Source organism: Antedon bifida, chromosome 4 (genome assembly GCF_963402885.1).
Source record: "Antedon bifida chromosome 4, ecAntBifi1.1, whole genome shotgun sequence".
In the NCBI taxonomy this organism is placed as follows: domain Eukaryota; kingdom Metazoa; phylum Echinodermata; class Crinoidea; order Comatulida; family Antedonidae; genus Antedon; species Antedon bifida.
The window spans coordinates 2,875,024-2,897,778 of record NC_136229.1 but is presented as its reverse complement, the minus strand read 5'-3'; the positions used below and the strand labels follow the sequence as shown (position 1 = coordinate 2,897,778).

The window sequence follows — 22,755 nt, the reverse complement described above, 5'->3', positions numbered from 1 at the left end:
AGTAGCCAAGCATCATAACCACCAAACCAACTCCACTCCATTATTATTTATGACTTACCCACCACTCCTTGTCGGCTTCACCTATAACTATTATTATCTCACCATCTTGGAAAGTGAGCTCATCGTCATAGTCAGCCTGACAGTCATACAATGCTTTCACTCTTTTTTTCTGTGCCTAATAAAAGTTAGTTCATACAAATTTTAGCCATTTAGCAGAGAGTCCCACAATAAAGATAATATATTACAATATGTGAATGTGATTGGTCGAAATGGCATCATGACTCACATTGTCTGCAATATATTTGTTTTGGTATGAGAATTGCCAAAATTGCCATTCCTTATAAAAAATTTTCAAACATGAAAACCAGTTACCTTAAAGATGTATTGTCCCCCAAAAACATGAAAAATAAATATTAATAAAATGAGACTTTAAATAGGCTATTTTAACGAAGTTAATCACTTCCATAGAAAAAAAACCGAAAATAATAATGTTTTCACTTATAAAATGACAAAATAAACAGGCAGCCAATTTGATCATTTTTTGCTTTAAAGATGTATTGTCCCTTGAAACACAAAATATTCTAAATTTAAATTGGCCATATCAAAGTAATATTAAAGTTATTCACTTTAAGTCGAAAATTCGAGCCAAAAACAACAAGTTTACGTTATTAACAGGTAAATTAATTTGATTACATTTCGTCTGGAAAATCGTCACGAGCTAAAGTGAACAAAAAAAACCACAAATTTGTGTTAACTGATCGGTCATATGCCCCAGTGGACGACAAAAAAAGGCAACCTAATTTTCCTTCCTTGGTAATTCTCAAATAGAATTAAAACTAAGTGGCCATGATAAGAGCTTGACAAAAAATAATATATGTATAGTAAATAAATATGCTATTTTCACTATGAATATGATTCCAGAATAAATGATGAAATGGCATTTTTTTTGTACACCTGCTTGTATTGTCAATGGCTATGTAATTACAATTTCGCATAATTATTCTCTAATGATATGGCTATTATTAGAACTATTTTCAATGTACCGTATTGAATATGCTGAATTATATATAACGAAAATCTGGCCATCACATCATGTACTTACCAATGAAAATGTCAAAGTATAGAATTACATAATTGCGTGCCTGAATTAATTCAAAGCTGTATGACAGTTTCCGATTGTATCTTAATGTTTGTATATTGAAATGCAGAATAAATTTACAGAAATAGCATCCCTCGCAAGAACAAAGCGATCATGCAATTTGAGATCTTCCGTGAATTAAATACCACTTTCGAGAATGGGTTTTAGTGGTAAAATACAAATTTATTTTTAGTCTTAAATTTCAACATATTTTATTGTATCTTTGAATCAATTGTGGTCATTTATTGAAGGACAGGATGAATTTATAATAAACTCTTTCAACTGTAAGCATAAATTTATTTGTGTTGATAGAATGATTTATACATTATTCATAGGTCTTAACCAGAAAGTGAAATACTTAATTCATTTCACTCTTCCCTGGTCTTAATTAATATGGTTAATTGTATGTATATTATTACAAATTGTTTGTTCCATGAGAAATCGTACCCTTGATAGGGGTGTCTCAAATCAGGGGTTTTAAAGTTGTGTTGTACAAATATTGTTTTGCTTCGCTGTTTTTATAATAAAGGATGTATTGTCTATTTAACCATGGATAAATCAAACCTGCTTATAATTGTGGAAGAATCCTTTAAAATAAACGACATGCTAAAATAATGTTGATGCATATCCGATGTTTGTTACCATAACGACAACTTCAATTTAGTAATCAAATACTAACATTTAATGAAAAATAACAAGTTGCGGGGAATTAAACCATGTGAACAAAAACAGCTTAAATTTCACATGGAAATGGTTGGCTGTTTTCAATGAAAATTAAGTGCACAAAGGATTATGCATGAAAAAATGCTGTGCTGACACAACAGAATGTCTTTATTGATGTAACATATAGTGACATAACCAGAATTAATAATCTGAATATCTAAAGCTCTGTTCACACTATCAAACTTTATGTGACAAAAAAAACATGTATGTGCCCATATATGGACATGATGATGTCATATCACCCCCATATTTGAGCATATCACTACCATTTGGGTACATCATACTTTTTTGTCAACTAGTTTGATAGTGCGGACAGAGGTTAAGTAATGTTTTTTAGGTGAAATTACTGGAAATGGAAATGTTGTAAGTGCATACATGCCAACACTCCCGTATTTTAGACTTGTCTCCCGGCCTAATATTGTGCTCCAGGTTTTCCTCATTTACTCCCGGATTACAAAGATAACTGAATTTTATGTATATGTGTGGTTTTCTGCATTAAAATATTTAAAAAAAGGCTTACAAGCAAATTTACGATATTTAAGCCATTGTATGACCATCTGTGGTCAGAATTTTCTAATTTTTTTCTCTAATGTAAAAAATAGATAGAGGCCGCTGTTGACCCAAAAAAACCATCTATTATTTTTTTTAACTTCAGATGTTGGCATGTATGTAAGTGTAATGTGCAACTATCTTGTGATGAACAATTCTAAGATATTTCAATGCAGTATAATAATTTTTTTTTTTTAGTTAACTCAGGCTGTTGGCAGTGAATGTCACACATACGGATTTGAAAAATATCTTAAGCTCTGTCTACACTATCAAACTAGTTTGACAAAAAAAAGTGTGATGTGCCCAAATATGGTAGCGATATGCTTAAATATGGTAGTGATATGACATCATCATGTCCATATATGGGCACATCACATTTTGTTTGTCACATAAACTTTGATAGTGTAGACAGAGCTTCTACACTATCAAACTAGTTTGACAAAAAAAGTGTGATGTGTCCAAATATGATAGTGATATGACATCATCATGTCCATATATAGGCACATCACATTTTTTTGATAGTGTAGACGGAGCTTTAAATTATATCTATGCATTTAACAGATCTAATGCATGCTTACTTGTGAATACATCTTAGGTGATGGCTTGTCTACGGTGACCTGTGGTTGGGGGCTAGGCGGTGGGGGACAAGTTGGCCTTTGTAACGTTGATTGTCGTTGTACCGGTATGGCAGGTGGCGCTACACTCGGCCTTACTATTCCATCGTGTTCTGTTATTGATCCTTGTCTGGCTACCGATCTACTAGTCATTTGTGGCAAGTTTTCAGTGGATTTGGACAAAGCTCTGGGCGGTACTATAAATAAAACAAAGGAAAATTAATCCATCACCATCTGCTGATAAAAGAATTACCTGATTTTACCTGGATCACAAATTACTGTACATATTTTGAAATAGCCGATTCAATAGATAGATAGAAATCTCTATTCTGGATATTAATTCAATATGTATAAATTGTTCCTTCCTTGTAGTCCAGTTAACACTTAAGCTCTGTCTACACTATCAAACTAGTTTGACAAAAAAAGTGTGATGTGCCCAAGTATGGTAGTGATATGACATCATCATGTCCATATATGGGCACATCACATTTTTTTTTTAGATAAAGTTTGATAGTGTAGACAGGGCTTTACAATAAAAAACACAAATTAAAGGAGAAATTATAAAAGATGACAGTATCATAAGAAGCAAGAGAGAAAGAGCTACATACATCTAGTGATGTGAATCAGAGTTTGACCGAGAGATTGAAAAGTTTTTAAACCAAAATCATTTGGTAAGACTAAAGTGTTTTGTTGATACTCAAGTCGACACAAAGGGAAGCCCTATAACTGCTCATCGATAAAATTATTCTTTAATATTTTATTTTTACTGAACCAGATACAGAAATATACCTTTATATAAGTGTTGTGTATTTATGATGCATATAGCATTGTCTGTGCTCAGAGTGAGAGTCTATAGAATGTACATGTGCAAAAAAGAAACATCAGTGACATAACAAAAATATAATATTGTATAATTAATATTATTAGAATCTAATAGAATCTACAAAATATTATCCACATTCAAAATCTAACTAAAATGATCTACTAAAGCCCTATTCAGACTATCACATTTCATTTGACAAAACAGACACGTTTGAAATTGCTGTAGTGTGGACAAGGCCCAAAGAAGTCTTACAAAAGTAATACTACTAGTGAATAGTATAGACATGTCATACATATTCATAATAATAATAATCATTATGCCCAAATATAGACATATCAAACATAATGTGAAAGTCTGGACAAAGCGTAAAAATTAGCAGACTATATTAGTTACTTACTAACTGGTGGTCTGCCGTGTAGACTAGCAGGACGGCCATGCGTTACGCCAGTCGGTTTTGGCGCTAGTGGTGGTGGCATGGGATCATCTTTGTCTAACTTTCCTGCTAGGTCAAAGGGCACAAATAAAAAAATGTCATGCAGTGAGCAAAGAAAATAAAATGTGGGTTAAAAGAGGTTAAACAAATATCCTTACTAGCCTCATTATTTAGCTCTTCTTTAAAAATTCTTTTTCCATCTCTTCTTTTTTACATATAATTCTTTTAAAATATTGTATAATTTGCTTTTAAAATGATACAAAATCTTGGTTCCTTATTTTGTACATTGAACATAGGAATCTTCAATGATATAACTTTTTAATACTGCAGTTACTGCAGAAAGGTTGTACTCATCAAACTGTATAAAGTACTACAGTAAATTCTGCAGTATAAATACATAATGGATCTACAGTAGGAGAGTTGCCAGACATTTTCAATATAATATGTTTTGTTTAAACGAAAATTAAGAAATATAATTAGCTATTTTTATATCCTCAAGCACACAATTGTAAAATTAAAAAATATTAAGTTAAAATTCCTTATTACTTAATAAGTAGTCATTATAATTATTCCTTGACGACAAGAACATTTTTTTTACAAAATAAATATTTGATTACTAGGCATACCGGCATTTTTTTTATTGTAGTTAAAATTTAACTTTTAAGTATTTCTACTAAATAATTGTCTTTATCCAATTGACATCAGTTATCTTTTTGAAAATTGTATATAAAATATCAAAATTATTATTTTTTTTTTGTAGCATGCAACCATGCTATAGAGTAATGTTCTTATACCTGGAATTCTAAAATACATCGCAGTGTGGACTTGAAATGTGGCAGAGAACCTTTGTATATGGGTTGTAGATTGCCTCGGCATTCCTTTGAATAAGAAAACAGTTTGCAAGCCTTGATCTTGCCTTTGCCTCCAAAAATTTGTAATTTTTAGATTTGATAAATTTAGCTTTTTATGCAAATAAGCTTATAATTATAATGATTCAAAACAAAGCATTTTATTGGTCCACTTAAAATGGAAATTCACTTTGCTTGGTATATTGAAAAACCCAAAAAAATACAAACTGCAAAAAATGCTAGGCCCAATGAACAAAGTAGTCTTGATGAAGGGGTAGAAAACATTTTCAGGGGGGAATAAAACGTTTTCAGGTAGTGGCTAAAGGCAAGGTGTCTAAGGCAAGAAACTGATAGGCCTAGCCTTTTATGACCTATTAACTACCGGTAAGTAGGCATTCGTAAAGGCTTGCCATAGTGGTTACGTTACCAACGAAATGGCTTGTTATCACGACACGTCCGAGCACTAGTATTGTTTATTATTCTGATGAAATTTCTGATTATTCAAATTAGTCATGATGTAAACATATGTCAAAATTCTCCCAAATATAGTAAAAACTATTGTTATACTTTGGTATCTATGAAAATTATGATGTGTAAGAAATTTCAGTTTAATAAAGTTTAGTAAAATAAATCAACAGTATATAAAGGAAATATAGTATATGTATCGTAATTTTAAAATTAATTTTGCCTACTAGAAGTGGGGGTGAGCTTATACCCTAGTTTAAAAAAAATGATGTCATCACCGATACAAACACACCACTTATTCAAGCATCACATACAGTAAACCAGACAAAAAACACAACATTATTAAAAAACCATGAATAAATAAATTGGAGATTATATATTAAGCAATATACTGCGAAGAAAACAATGACATCATCATCATCATGATGACATCATGATGATGAGCAGAAATAGTAACATTGAAAGAAGCATGAAATGATACAAAATCAGTGATGTGAAGATTATGTTATGCAATGTATGAATATATAAGATTAAAAATTGATTTATTTTGTGCAAATTTATGTAGTGACTTTAGCTGATAGTTTGGAGTTCACCCAGAGGTTAAGTAATGGATTCAACTTTATCTATTTACATCTATATTGAAATATGTAAAACATAATTTAAAAATGTAGGCTTTTTTTTAATATAGTTATGGTATGGTGGTTTAGCACATGCCCTTTATTCCCAGAGTTAAAGGTTCGATGAAATGTATGTAGAACTACCATAGGGAAAGCATATATTTAGGCACTATATGAAGAAACAGCTATCAGAAGATGTTCTAGAGGTAAACTAATAGGACAGATGGTGAGGTCATAGTTCACAGAGAAGTATGGAAGAGTTGATTTATTATATTCTGATGGATTGTCCAACAGTAAGAAATCAGGTCAAAGGTCATGCATACCTGTAACGGATGATCCCCGAACTGGGGGAACGGGAAGAACCTGGTTAATAAACGTGTCGGACGTTGTTCGTTTATGACCGTTGGGGGCGTTAAGGGCAGTGGGTTTCTTCTTTTGTACTTGTGTAGCTATGATATAGGAGAAGAAATGAATGTTAGTGGTATTATTTCATTAAGTTACTTGGCATGCAGTGTGGGTGCATTCACATGCAAATGCATAGGGTAGATTTCATCACTGGAACAGTCATTGCAACAGGCTTGCTTTGCAAAGAAAATCGTTAATATATATTAATTATTAAATTACAAGTTTAATGATTAAACACTGGAAAATACATATATATTTAAAGATAAATTTTGAATATATTAATATCTAAAGAATTGATTATTTTCATTTTTTTGAAGAAAATATTATACATTTTGTTTTAAATACTTGGCTTTACTTTGAGTCAATTCGATGTACTTGTGAAGTTCAAAATCTATGACGTAATTATTTCAATTATTGACATTAGATAAATATTAACTGAATTGGAATTGATGTTTTAAAATTTAAATATAATTTGGTATCTGATATTAGTAAGGTATTCACTATTAAATTAAAACATATTTTTCAATGACCAAGTTTCATCTCATTTTAAAAATTTGGTTACAAATGAATATTACAAGCAAATATATAACATGAACAAGTGCAATGATAAACATGGACAAAGAATTGTGCATAATTAAAAAAACATACGGTCACATGACCAATTATAAAAGAAGTTACCAAAAGATGAAAATATTGGGCTGTAATTTGCAGCACAAAGCAAGTCTTGTTGAAGGAAAGAGATGTTTTATTTAGTAGTTTGGTCAGCAGGCAGTTTTTAGGTAATATCATGCAGTGAAGCTAGTCACAATGCCTAGCTATCTCTTTGGCATAGTTAATGGGCTAGCATCAAACTCAACCCCAGGAGCTGTAGGCTGCCCAAAGGAGAAATGAGCTCTAGGCCATTTAAGGAGAAAGGTACTGTAGGCTTACCAAAGGAGAAATGAGCTCTAGGCTGCCCAAACGAGAGAGGAGCTATAGGTCATCCAAGGAGAAGGGAGCTGTAGGCTGTCCAAAGAGAAAAGACTTCTAAACTGCCCAAGGAGCTCCAGGATGTCCAAGGAGAAAGAAGCTGTAAGCTGTCCTGAGCTTTAGGAAGTCCAAGAGCAAAGAGCTCTAGGCTGTCCAAGGAGCAGGTAGCTGTGGATGTCCAAAACAAGACAGCTAGCGAAAAATGTAGGGGTACTAGGCCATAGAAACCTTTCTTTTTCTCTAAAGCCATAGAGTATAGCTAGGCAAATTGTTTAGCTAGTCCAAATTCAAGCTTGTGTTAGTCACTTGAATTTAGAAATTATGTTAAAATATCACATCAATATCTTTACACTATTATAAAAAAAGCTGCAAAAATAGGAAAGATCAGGTTATTATGGTGAAATATGTGACATCATTTTAATGTAATATTTAAAATTAATAATTATAAATGTGATATAAATATTGACACTTTTTTTAAAAATTGTTATTGCTAATTATAGTTATATTATGTGTTTTATTTCCACTCAACAAGCTTTTAAAAAACTGTTATTAACAATAACGGAATCTTTTTCACAAGTAATTTTTGTACAAAAAGAGTAGTTGATTTTCTTACTTCGTCTTGGAGGGACAGGAGGTGCATGACTTGGTCTGGTCAGCACAGATGAGGATGCTTCTCCATCGGTGCTATCTGATTGTAAACGCTCTCGTCGGTCTGAGGAAGACCTGTGCTGGAATCGTGGGCTGACTGATCCGCTTGGCATTACACTGTTTGGTCGTCGCCTTGATGGAGTTGTCTATAACATTGATTAAAATTCTAGTTTACATATTCAATGACTTTTAAAAATTAGTTTAGGCTATACAAGCAACAGTTTACATTCAAAATGTCAAAAAACAGCTTTCTCACTATTAGTTAAGCTCTGTCTAAACTATCAAGCTTTATGTGATGTGTCCATATATGGACATGACGACGTCATATTACTACCATATTTGGGCATATCACTACCATATTTAGGCACATCACACATTTTTGTCAAACTAGTTTGATAGTGTAGACAGAGCTTTACACCAGCACTGAACCAATCAAAAAAAAACTTGTTTGATATTTACCCTATTTTCATCCAGATCATCATCACTGAAGTCAACAGCATCATCGCCATTGGCCGTTGAAAGACACCACTCAATGTCGACATTCTCACACTGGATGAACTTGTCTTCTATTGCCTGCTCCAGTAACTCCTTACACTCCCAGAAATGGAACCTGTTTGCAAGATCCAGAGCAGACTCTCCAGAATCATTGGCTGTAAAGAGAAAAAAAAAATGTTTCAACTATACAGGTCACAACAATTATACCACTGTAATCTACCATGATATGTACTGTAAAGGGGAAGGTCTTAAGCTCTATCTACAAACTAAACTAAACTTTAATGTGCCCAAATATGGTAGTGATATGACATCATTGTATCCATATATGGGCACATCACATTTGGTTGTCACATAAATTTGATAGTGTAGACAGAGCTTAACAGTAATTAGTAGTCTGTTAAATGGTTACCTTCTTAAAGGTGGCAATCCTGTTCACAAGACAAACATACACACAAGATGCTCTACATAAACAAAGTCTTGTTACAAGTCTTTGGGAGTGGAGTTATATATTGTTCCTGCTAAACCAAAAGCCACTTCTGGGACTTGAACCAAGTCCCTGGGATTGGAAAGCAATCATCCTACCACAAATTTAACTACAATCCTATCAATACTAAAATACTCACCCATGGAAATATTAGCTTTTGCCTTCAATAACAGCTTCATACTCTCCTGTTTATCTTGTATTGCACATAAATGAAGCGGACTGTTTCCATCGCGCATCTTCACGTCTAAATTACGACTATTTTGAACGATAAAATCAACGATGTGTAGGTTCCGCTTGCCTTGTTTTTCTACAGCTAAATGGAGTGCCGTTTTCTGCTTCAACTAAAGAAAGATAAATAAAACGATAATTTAAAAAATTGCAATATTAAACTCTTTCAAGACCCAGTTGAAGTCTTTCCATTTCAAACAAGTTTTTTATTAGTTTAAATTATTGCCACTTCTCGTCTATTTTAATTTATGTACAGCGCATTGAAAGCTTGCTTATACAGTATGCGCTATATAAGAATGAACTATTATTATTATTTATTCTTCATGATTCCAACCTGATCAGAAACTGAAGTTAGGTCGGTTCCATCTGTAAATACTCGTAGAAGCAACGAGAGATCTGATGTAGTGACAGCTTTCTTTAGATCTTGAAGACTATCGCCTACATTTCCTGCCACTTTCAAAGCATATTTATGATCAATATACTTTGCATGGATGAAATCTTTTCTCATCTCCCTAAAAATCAGATGAAAACCGGACAATTATTTTACTGAATAATGGTAACTCTTCAAGGCATAATAGGGAACATGTCAAAATTATTTTACTGGAGTTACTGCAGTAACTAAATTGTGACAGTAAAGCGTAGTTGTCACTAGAACGCACAGCAAGGACGTATTGACGAAACAGTGCTGCAAACATTGCAGGTTTGATTTCACGCAGGTGGGGAAAAACACAATTATTGGAAGAGTATTTTCTTACGTTGCGTAGATTGTGTTACGTTGCGTCGCTAGTGGGAACCAAGCTTTACATACAACTGTATTTTGCTTTATTGTAACAAAAAAAATGGGTAGGACCAAGATATACTGCACCCAATCAACTTACATTGAACTGCCTTTTACAGGTTTCATGTCCAACTGCAGCGAGCCCTCTAACACCTCGTTAAATGTCGCATTACCCATTTTTCTAGCAATAACGAGTTGCGCGGTCGTTAGTCTATCTAACTCTAATGATTGTACACGTGAAATGTGGACTCCCATCTCACGATGAATCCCTGAACACTCTATACATGTTAAAATTCCTAGATTTGTTGAAAGCCATTTTGGGTCTGTAAAAAATTATAATATAAAGCATTTAATTAGTAAACAAATCTATTCATTGTTTTGTTTCCATGCTAGATGTTTTAAAGCTCTCTCTGATGTGCCCAAATATGGTAGCGATATGCCCAAATATGGTTGTGATATGACATCATTATGGCCATATATGGGCATATCACATTTTTTTTTCACATAAAGTTTGATAGTGTAGACAGAGCTTAAGGTTCTAGCTGGGAACAGGACAAACATCTGAAATGGCAGACTCTCAGTTTGTATGTTATTTGAGCAATCTTTGACAGTAAAATAATAGAAAATAGGCACAAGTCTAAAATGCAACTTCAATTTTTGTTGGTGTCACATCATCCAATCAAAATGTTCCTAATAAGATAGTCACTAACCTTCAGAGTTACAATCACAACATATGTGGTTGCCAGGTAATTTAGTGATTTCGGTAACAATATTTTGGGTGAGCTCTTGTAGACTGTTCTTTTTGGTATCCCCATCAAACACTACTTCTAGAGCGTTCTTTTTACTGTTATTTAAAACGGAGATCCATTCTGTCGCCTCTTCTTCAGTTTCGGCCATAAAGTGGTAGGTTCGATCACCTTTAAAAAGAATTATTAACATACCATTGTTGTTTTTGTTTCATGATTAATCAATTATCTCCTAAAAGTAAGAATTAATTATGAACTAAATAAACAAAGTATTGAAACTCATTATCGTTAACAACAGTTTCTAAAGCTCTGTCTACACTATAAAACTAGTTTGACATAAAAAGTGTGATGTCTCCAAATATCTTAGTGATATACCCAAATATGGTAGTGATATGACATCATCATGTCCATATATGGGCACATCACATTTGTTTGATAGTGTAGACAAAGCTTTAGCAGTACTCTTTGGACTACAACAACAACTTGTCATTGTTCCTGTTAAACTACCTGTAGCCCTTTCACTTCCTACTCTAACAAGCTACATACGGTTGTAAGTAAGTAAGTAAGCTGTAAGTAAGTAAGTTGTAAGTCCGAAATCCTTACATAACTATTATGCTAGAATTATATGTTTAGTATTAAACTTACGTGCAACTAAATCAAAATATTTCTTGCTGGATTCCTCCTTTGACGGTTTCACTTGGCACGTTAATAAATTCAGTTTTACGGGATCCTTTGTACTCGTGGAGTGTGCTATACTAAGATAGCCATCTTTTACAGTACATTTACGTTTCTGGTATAGACGCATTCCTTTTTCTGCTTTCTTGTGGAGGAAACCATCCTTGAAGGTACCATGGGAGACATCCGTCTCCAGTTGATGTAAAGTATAGCCTTGCTGTGTCTACAATCATAATCATATCACCAGCAATTAAATTATTACTTTACATAAACTATATTATTTTATGCTCTTCTCCTAAAGCTATGTCTACACTATCAAACTACAACATTTAACTTTGTAAAGTTGTAGTTTGTAAAGTTTGTTTAAAGCTCACTATCAAGATCAGAAATTAAGCTCTGTCTACACTATCAAACTAGTTTGCCAAAAAGTGTGATGCGATATGGTAGTGCGATATGGTAGTGATATGCCAAAATATGGTAGTGATATGACATCATCATGTCCATATATGGGCACATCACACTTTTTTCTCACATAAAGTTTGACAGTGTATACAGAGCTTACGTAGTTTACTTCAATACTACTAGATAACCTCAAGACTTACATCTCTGCCTAAAGAAGTCGTCAATGAGCCCTTAAGTGTCGTTCGTAACCCTTGTAACCGTCGTTTTTCTTCATCTTGCTCTGTCTTGATTTTCTGCAGTTGTGAGGAAAGTGTCTCCATATAGTTACGAAATGTTTCTACAGTCTTTGAACCTTCTTGATAAAAACTGTAATGGAAAACGAATGAAATTTGAATCTTGATTGAAGATTATAGTCATCAAAGTAAAATATAGTATATAATATGATGATAGTATGATGAATTCAGAGTGGATAAGCGATTAAGGCAGGGGCACCACACACCATTGTCAAAAAATTGGAACAGGTTCAAGGCTCTCTTGACCATCTCAGATAAGGACTTAGAGGTACAGTGCACACGTGCGTCTCATGTGCACTTTATAAGAACCCAGTTTTGAGAGAGTATGCGATTACCCCGGTGTACTAATCCATCTCAGCCCCTGTTGTTGTGGACAAACGAATGAGCTGTATGATAATAAATATTGTTGTTTACATCGTCCACAACTGTGTGTAATTATTTCCACAACATTTACAAAATAATGATAACAACGATGACGATAACACATTACTTACTTGCTCTGTGCATGGAAGAATTCTACCAAGTGTTGTACTAACTCTACACTTTTCTTTGCTTTTATATCATTCACCTTAAGCAGGTACTGTAAAAACGACAAAACACACTGTCATCCTTAATCAATCAAAACAATAATTTTCTAGCTAAATATATCTCTAACTAATGCCTTGAAGAAAGCACTCTAAAGCTACACTATCAAACTATTTTGACAAAAAAGTGTGATGTGCCCAAATATGGTAGTTATATACCCAAAAATGGTAGTGATATCATATCATCATGTCCATATATGGGCACACCACATTTTTTGTCCCATAAACTTTAATAGTGTAGACAGAGCTTTATAGCTTCCAGCAAATAAAGAACAATATGATGTACTATTTAAATACTATAAAATTAATGAATGGTTTTTATAGAATCTGAACTTTATCTAGAATTTACAGTTAGTTCAGTTGATCTGTTAAATGACATACCTCACACATGCAGTGTTGAAACATTCTTCTTTCTTTCTCCATTTCTTCAGCAATCTAAATATATAAATATATTATTAAGCACTATCAAACTAGTTTGACAAAAAAGTGTGATGTGCCCAAATATGGTAGTGATATGACATCATCATGTCCATATATGGGCACATCACATTGTTTGTCACATAATGTTTGATAGTGTAGACATAGATTAAGTCATCATTGCATACAAAAATAACAATATGAAATACATAGCATTAAAGGTAGCAAAAAATAAATCTAATATATATTCCTTGTATATACATAAAAACCAAAAATAAAATAGTCTTTAAAAAACAGATTTCATGCGGATTAACCATTTACAATGTTTGGAATGCTCGCTGTAAACTCTCAGTTAAAGATTTATTACTTATTACAAAGAGATGTTTTATATTTGACAAGTTACTAAAATCAAACACTTAACCTATAGCAGTAAGGAGACAATCGGGTGTATTTGATGAATTAAAGAACATGGATAAAGATAAATAGCATACCTCAGCTCCAGTAACTTCTGTTCTTATAAGTCCTGCATCTTTAGCTTGTTGTTTCTTCTCTTTTTCAATCTTTGAACTAAAAAAAAACAGAACATAGTGAAACAAACTGAATGAAGAAAAAAAATCTCTCAACATTTATAAATTAGTTAATTTTCAGTAATTACAGGACAGTTGGGAATTTCTTATATGACTTGGCATGTTACTTAAGCCTTGTCCACACTATCAAACTATATGTGACAACAAAAATGTGATGTGCCCATATATGGACATGATGATGTTATATCACTACCATACTTGGTCATATCACCATATTTGGGCATATCACACTTTATTGTCAAACTAGTTTGAGATTGTAGACAGAACTTAAAAAAAAGTGAAATGATGGAATTGATTGGATTTTGAAGACAAGAGAAATAAATAGTAATAACTTACAACTTTGTATCATACTCTTTCCATGCCTTTTCAAATGGCTTCTTCAAATCACCTTTTTGACCTTTGAGGTCACCCTTCAAAAGAGCATCTAACGGGAACATTATGATGTTGTTTATATTCTGAACCTAAATTAAGAAAGAAGCAAATATAATATGAGTTCTGACATTAATATAATATGCTCTTTCATTATCATCTATGTCAGTATTTGATTCACACGATAGATTACTACCGATTTTTACCCTTTTATGCTGATTTAGCACACAAAATTGCTACAGAAAACTACAACGTTTTTTATTTTGAGACAGGATATCATCATAATAAAATAATTATTATTAATCATATTGCAAACAAATAATAATAATAATGTTCAATTTTTAACAATCAACAGAAAAAGTAAAAAGCACAAAAAATAATTAATGATAAAAGTGCAAATTAAAAAGGTGGGAAAAATTATCACCAATGTCACAAAATATACAATCACTCCCCATGAAATCATCAACAAACTGCAGTAGACCACAATTACTGCAGTAGACCACAATTACTGCAGTAGACCACAATTACTGCAGTAACTACAGTAGAATATGTCTAACATGATCCCTTATGCACTTACATTTTATAGGTATAGTATCTCTAGAGGCATAACTGACAACATTATTGAACTGCATAGAAAGCATATAATGCAGAGGATCGTAAACATATCATGCAATGCACACAATTACCATATAAGGTATCTTAACAAAAAAATAAAATGATTAAAGATGTATTGTCTTTTGTAATTTTTAAAATGTTTTTTTGTTAAATATACCATTTTAATGTCACCTAATAGTTACCCACTTTTACCAAAAATTGGATCGAAAAAAAAGGTATTTACCTGAAAAAACTGTAATTTAAAGCAAAAAATGGTAAAATTGGCTGCCAGCCAATGGTTTTTGGTTGAATTTAACCATTTATTTGTCATTTTATATTGTGAAAACATTTATTTTTTCCAGGTTTTTTTTCTACGAAAGTGATTAAATATAAAATAATCTATTCAAAGTCTGATTTTATTAATGTTTTTTGGGGCCAATATATCTTTAACAAACCATGAACAAACAAAAAATACCATTATTCTATTCACCACATTAATATAGGATTTTTAATTCGTTTTTAATTATTATAGTACTACTACCCTTTGTTACAGGCCTATTCATAGATATCGCTACACTTTAGACCTTGTAAAGGTCTGTCTACACTATCAAACTTTATGTGACAACAAAAATGTGAAATGCCCATATATGGACACGATGACATCATATCACTACAATATTTGGGCACATCACACTTTATATTATAGTGTAAACAGAGCTTTAAAGTTTCCTTTCAAATTAATTAGAGGGGTAGGACACATAAAGTTGAGTCATTAGTGTAATTACTAATATTCCACCTGTTCCTTATAGAAAATGTGAAAATTCCAAATATAGCACTATTATTAATAAAACAGAATTCATTAATAAAATGCAATCTTGATGAGTTATATTTTTATTTTAGATAAAAGATGTTTAATATTGATTCTAAAAAAGATTAATTATTGTTTTAAACCACATTATTTGAAATTTATGATGTCATAAAATGTCGAATATAAATAACATGAAATGAATCATTTGGGGGAAAAAACTGTGAATATCGGAATTATATATTTAGGCATCTAATTATTAAAAGGCTGGCTGAAGGGGTAAAAGGGATAAGCTCAACAAATACCTAAAATCTAATGAAACATTTCAGTTTTAAATTCTTTTGCATATTGTAACTTTCGTGCTCTTTATTTTATTTACTTGATGTGCATGTGTTGTGCTTAGTATAAATACATAGAGCTACAGTAGTATAGTAGTATATGGTTTATAGTATAGCTTTAAATATTTATATATTTTTATTTTTTTGTTGCTTTTGTTTTCTTTCATTCTTTTCTCATTTGTTTTATGTTGGTTGCACCAAAGACAGTGTGTGCGATATAAATAAATAAGACAAATAAATAAGTTAAATATTTGAATTAAAAAAAAAACAAACTTAAGGGATATATAGTACTTTATAGGATACTGTATGTGAATGGAAAACGCTAGGATGTAGCAATTATTCCCTGTGGAGAATTGTAAGGAAGTAGGGATTCTATGAACAAGGTTACAAGAATAACTAGGTCAAAGGTCAATTGATAAAATTGTTGATAATAATATTAAAATGTGCTATGAATTTTTTGGTTTTAAATAATTGTTTTAACATACTTTCTGAAAATTAACATACCAGGGAGGTATATTTTTATACCTCCCTGTAGGCACCCTCTATTATTATTTTGTTCAGCATGTACCAATATCTTGAATATTAATATGATCAATAGTATACTGTAAATAATAAAATATTGAAAATTCATAATAAATCAGCAAGTGAAGTTTGGAACATATCTGGATCAATTATATATTACTAGTAAGAAATATCAAGGTTCAAGCACATCCCACACAGTATAATTAGTATAGTACTATCTGAATATGAGAGCAACAACTAATATAGTGTATTAAAATAACATTGTTTATTATACAGACAGAACAATACAAACAATATGACAGGAATGATATAAAAAGTTTATTATAACCTCCTCAATCTTTTCTTATTTCAAATACTGACCACAAAAACATAGTAAACCTCATGAAAAACAAATTAAAAGTGATTGAATCATGCAGTATACAACTCACTACTTGGTATGTCAATTAAAAAAATTGACATTTTTTAAAAACTACTTATTTTGGGGATAAATCACCATTTTTTAACACAATTATTTATTTAGTTAATAACCATAAAATGATGGTTTGTCCCAAAAATAAGTAGTTAAACATAAAAATTTGTTTAACTGACAAACCAAGTGAGTTGTACAATACATGATTCAATCACTTTTATGTTGGTTCAATGAGGTTTGCTAGGGCTTTTCAAGGTTTGTGGGGTTTAGTAATACCCACAGCGACAAGGTAGCCATAACAGGATCGATGCATAGACAATATAATACATGTACTGTACTGTATACATAATTTTTTTATATATAGTACAGTACATAGTATTTATATATTATGAGTACACTACTACATTTACAACATACCAAATTTTTCATAAGTGATGCCAGTTCCTTCATGATGACAGAGAATTTAAGAAAGGCAGTACCCAGTTCTGGTTCCTTCTCTTTAGAGAATGCATTTGCACCGAGCTTCTCGAGCGTCTCTGACAACGTCATCATGTCGTTGACGTGTTCTAAAAAAACAATGTGCAATATTGTTTAAAAGTTTGCATGCGAAGGAACACTAGTAAAGTTTGGTTTGTAGTGCACCATATGTTTCTAATTGAAGAAAGTATGGTTGAAAATGTCTCAATGAGGTTATGGTTGTTATACACTTACAACTTTCTCCAGAAGATGAGTTATAATAAGAGGAGAAAGGGCCATTGTCGGTTTATCCAGGTAACCTAGGCACAAAATAGATAGAGACATTTTCAATCATACTTTTTTTACAAAATATGTACAGTAAAAGTACAGTATGTTTCCTATCCGTTTGCAAACCAACCTTTTCTAAAATGTAGTGGTACGATAAAAACAAATACAATACAATCAAGTATATTGTATACTGTCATATGTCATCTAAAGCTCTAAAGTGTGATGTGCCCAAATATAGTAGTGATATGCCCAAATATGGTAGTTGATATGATGTCATCGTGTCCAAATATGGGCACATCACATTTTTTTGTCACATAAAGTTTAATAGTGTGGACAGAGATTTAGAGAAGCTGTACCGTACAGTTAAAGGAGTAATGTTTTGATGAGACATTTAATTTTTTTTTCCTCATAAAATCACCTGCAATGAATTAGAAAAACTAATTTTAAAAAATCTACCAGATCATTACTTTTTTTAACTACTGGACAAGGATATAATCATAATATTTAACTAAACATCAGTAAACCATGGAGGTATCTTTTTTATACCTCCATGAGTAAACTAATAAAAACTGATGCATATCGTCTGTACGATATTAGCAAGAATAATTCCTGGTTTCTGCTTCAATTGCATACTGATTTAATTGCCTCCAATTTGTTGTTCAGAATGTGTAATGAGGAGGAGGCTGCGAAACGAGAGTCTATTCCCCAGACAAAACGCTGAAATATAAACTAAAAACAGATAGCGCGATTGTACAATTCTGCCATATAGTGATGATTGTAAGAAAGAAAAATTGATATTACTGTATGTATTCATGCCTACAATACATTAAGTACAAATGTAGTTATGAATTATTATCATAAGTTAATTTATTGTAATTTATTTTGTTGAATTGTTAATTTCATAAAATAGTTTGTAATATTTAATAAAAATTAATAATTAAAGTTAATGTTCGTTATTATTGTCTTCATCTTGTTATACTGTCAATTCTCATTGAAGAACATCCACTATCTCGAGATTTGATTACAAAAAAAAAGATTTATTTTATGTAAATTTAATTGAACAATTCTGTATGTTATTAATCAAAAAAGAAAATGACAATGCTGTGGGTATAAGTGGCTGGATCTCAATGGAGATACAAGTAAAATAAGCACTGACAAAATGACAATGTTGTGGGTATCAGTGGCTGGATCTCAATGGAGATACAGATAAAATAAGCAAAGTCTAAAACAAAACGATAAAGTAAAACAGCCAAAAAAAATTGCAGAGCTTTCAGGTAAAGCTCTGTCTACATTATCAAACTTTATGTGACAAAAAAATGTGATGTGCCCATATATGGACATGATGATGTCATATCACCACCATATTTGGGCACATCACACTTTTTTAGTTTGATATTGTAGACAAAACTTAACACTAACACCTCTTCAGTACAAGTGTATGCTGTATTGTTATCTTAAGTACTATAAATGTTGCTATTTCCATCCACTTGTAAATTGGTTTAGGCACATAAATGTCATCAGATTTGTTTAGTGAAGGGAACATTAACAGAATGATGTCATTAAAAAGATTATATATGTGAGAAATGATTTGTTTGATATGTTTACCATTGCCACTACTTTGAATAGAGCGTATGGACCTCTTCATCTTGGAAAGGCATCCTCTGTCTGTGTCCAGAGCCTAAAATAATAAGGGAGAAACAAAACATTTAGTTAAATATTTAAAAGCTCAGTGAATATAGTAGTTCATTATCATGGAAAAAATGAGTCTTAGAATAACAAAATACACAGTATACAATATACTGATGATTATATCATAGTTATTATAAAAAAAATTTGAATAAAAAAAGATATTCTTTCCTTTTTGATGCCATTCCGAGAAAAAATAATAATAATTCTGGCAAATAGCGCATTATGCAAGAGCCGTGAGGCACTTACTGTAGCAGTAAAAATTATAGGCCAGAAAACTAAGAAAATTATATGAGTTAAAAAGGTGGGTTTTTATAGCTGCCTCCAGTTTAAGTTGCCTGATGCAGAGACTTTGAACTAGATTATACAGACCTCTCAGGAATAGAAATGTAGATCGATGAAATGGTTGTGAAATAAAAGCCGGTGAGACAAAAAGAAAATAATATATATCAAATAAAATAAAGTAATCAAATTGAAAACAAATACAGTTATAGATTGGAAAAGGATAGAAAACAGTGATGTTGTTTAAGCTCTGTGTACACTATCAAACTAGTTTGACAAAAAAAGTGTGATGTGCCCAAATATGGTAGTGATATGCCCAAATACTGTATGCTAGTGATATACTATCATCATGTCCATATATGGGCGTATCACATAAAGTTTGATAGTGTAGACAGAGATTAAGAATATTTAAATTGATTTTTCCCTTCATACTCGTCAATGCCCGTATAAGGAGCAAGGCGAAGAGAGACTGATGAGTATTTTCAGTGAAGTGGTAGCAATACTCAGTATTATCACCTAAATCAAGTACTGAATTAGTCTACTTTTTGGCACAAACAGTTTTTTAATCAGGAAATAGAACCCTATTGTACTGTACCAGTAACCCAGTTGAAATACTCTAATAATATAACCTAAAGCTCTGTCTACATTATCACACTAGATTGACAAAAAAAGTGTGACGTGCCCAAATATGGTAGTGATATGCCCAAATATGATAGTGATATGACATCATCATGTCCATATATGGGCACATCACATTTGTTTTTGTCACATAAAGTTTGATAGTGTAGAAAGAGCTTTAGATTTATTTTTTGCATGTATTTGTAATGTTGATAGAACTTTATAGTATATGACCAACTATAAATATAAGCCCACCACCTAATTTAGGCAAACAATTGGACACAAGACTTTTGTAAATTCTATTGTCAATGCAATTTGATTATAATATACTGTAATAACACTCCCTAATTTTCCCAAAATGTCATACCTACTATAGACCTCGTGGGTGGGACTATACAGTACAGTACTCAATCAAATTACTATTATCCTCTGAATTCTAACACTTGGTATCATACGACGTAACGCTCTCACGTTACGAAAGAAAATGATGACGGTGGTACGTTGGTACGTTCCCACATGAGGGCGTGGTTGCGGACTGGTCCATTATTATACAGGGGTGTTCTAGGAACTTTTCACTTTCGTATCTAAAGCCCTCCCTCTGGAGAGCACAGGCTATTGTCGGTTTATACAGGTAAGCTAGGCACGATATAGACCATTATTTTAAACATTCATATACAGTACAGTGAACATTGGCATACTGGAAACCATAAAATACTGTATGTACAATATGGTTGTTTTACACTGTAAATTTGTTTGTAATCCTTATTTGCTTGAGGACTATACAATTCCAAAAATGATAATAGAATGATAAAATGTTTACAGTACTTTGACTTCCTTATCAACAGTAGTACACAATTCCACTACACAGTAGTTTGTTAATATATTTCATTATTATATTTCCCTATAACAACAAATATTGCGGTTAATTTATTCTTTTCCATTCCAACAGTAGTGAATGAATCATACAGGATTTGATGGTGTCATTGTCACCATTTGATATATTTAGCATACCGTAATCATTAAAAAAAATGAAATGCTTTAAAATGTCAGAACAAATACTGTAAAATAGCCAAGAAGTAGTGAATTTAAACCTGTCGTCTAATTGCTTGTGGTCTAAAGGTATGATGCCAGCCTTGTGATCTGTACAGTATATGGTTAGTTCAAGTCTACTGTAAGAACATGCAAAAATAATCCTGACACGTACAGTACTGACAAGTTTTAATGTGGTTTACAGAACAGTAGTGAGCATGAAATTGGCAATACATCTTTTTTGGGGATTTTTATTAAATTAAATTTTATCAATAATATTACCGGGTAAATTATAATAATATATTATTAGGTCCATATTTTAAAAATCCAAATGCTACTGATTCATATCCATAAATACAGACATACAGTTGGTAATCTGTGGTAAAACAGTGAATACACTGTTATTTGTATGTTACTGTACTGAAGATCCAACTACTGTAGAACAATACACAGTAGGCTTTGAATGAACTTTAGCTATATTCTCAAGTGAACGCAGTACAGTATGGGACTGTCTCCCGATGTACAGTACAGCCCAATTTACTACCAGAAAGACCCCACCACCTTTACTTTAGTACTGTCATTACATATTGTACGATATACAGTAACTTGAAGAAATGTTATTTTTTAATGTCTTTTTATGAATGTTTTCAATCTATTGCTCTAAAAAATAGGACCATATGTAAAACAGTACCTGATATGTTTTTATCCTCTCTAAATATGTTTTTAAATAATAAATAATAAGTAAAAGAAACAACACAGAATACAAACATAGAATAGGAAACAAACTGCAAGATAGACAAAATATTTACAGTAAAGCAATAAAATTGTCCCTTATTTACCGGTATATAAAAGACAATGAATAGTAACTGTTTTAGTACTAATAAAATTAATTTGTTTTATCAATTTCCTGCTTTGATCATCATAAAATAATTTGTAAACAGTCATTGTGTATTTATCCAATGACACCAAATGACAAATATCTACATTCATATTTAGTAGTGTTCTGCAATCATCAATAATTCTTCCTCATTTGTACACTTCACACTGAATACAACTGAACTGGAAGAAAATAATATTAACAGACCATATGTTGTCTGTAAGAAAATAAACCAACCAGGCTTTCAACTGGAATTCAAATTGCATCAAATGCCTAATGCTCTGCAGCACATTCAAAAACTGATTTGTTTAAAATCCATTCAGAAATGCGTAAAAATGTGAATAAAAATAATCCATATCTCTGGTGGAATATTAAGGAAGATTTTTGTAGCTCATTTGTGCGGGTAGAGGATAAATAATAAATTCTGGATTCTGTCACATAGTGTGTGAATTACTGATTTGTCTTTTTCATAATAATAATATCTGTAAATTTGAAATATACAGTAAATGTTTAAATACAACCTTGTACTGAAATGTTATAAATAACAGGAAAATGCAACAC

The 22,755-nt window shown here is 31.9% G+C and overlaps 1 protein-coding gene across 5 annotated transcripts in view; it reads right to left on the bottom strand.

The window, feature by feature from the left end:
- LOC144840020 (arf-GAP with SH3 domain, ANK repeat and PH domain-containing protein 2-like) overlaps positions 1 to 22,755 on the bottom strand; it is a 29,205-nt gene that overhangs the window by 3,447 nt on the left and 3,003 nt on the right. The window contains exons 2-19 of one of the 5 annotated variants that reach the window (XM_078695637.1): positions 19,308 to 19,380; positions 17,376 to 17,524; positions 14,258 to 14,382; positions 13,826 to 13,901; positions 13,299 to 13,352; positions 12,828 to 12,913; positions 12,241 to 12,406; positions 11,609 to 11,861; positions 10,928 to 11,134; positions 10,318 to 10,540; positions 9,774 to 9,951; positions 9,351 to 9,552; positions 8,692 to 8,882; positions 8,198 to 8,378; positions 6,534 to 6,659; positions 4,245 to 4,349; positions 2,989 to 3,221; positions 59 to 175 (exon numbers count right to left, since the gene is read on the bottom strand). In XM_078695637.1, coding sequence (XP_078551763.1) covers positions 59 to 175; positions 2,989 to 3,221; positions 4,245 to 4,349; positions 6,534 to 6,659; positions 8,198 to 8,378; positions 8,692 to 8,882; positions 9,351 to 9,552; positions 9,774 to 9,951; positions 10,318 to 10,540; positions 10,928 to 11,134; positions 11,609 to 11,861; positions 12,241 to 12,406; positions 12,828 to 12,913; positions 13,299 to 13,352; positions 13,826 to 13,901; positions 14,258 to 14,382; positions 17,376 to 17,524; positions 19,308 to 19,380 — 2,745 coding nt within the window. The remainder of the gene's footprint in view (positions 1 to 58; positions 176 to 2,988; positions 3,222 to 4,244; positions 4,350 to 6,533; positions 6,660 to 8,197; positions 8,379 to 8,691; positions 8,883 to 9,350; positions 9,553 to 9,773; positions 9,952 to 10,317; positions 10,541 to 10,927; positions 11,135 to 11,608; positions 11,862 to 12,240; positions 12,407 to 12,827; positions 12,914 to 13,298; positions 13,353 to 13,825; positions 13,902 to 14,257; positions 14,383 to 17,375; positions 17,525 to 19,307; positions 19,381 to 22,755) is intronic. The other 4 variants (XM_078695638.1, XM_078695639.1, XM_078695640.1 and 1 more) reach the window with 4 other exon arrangements.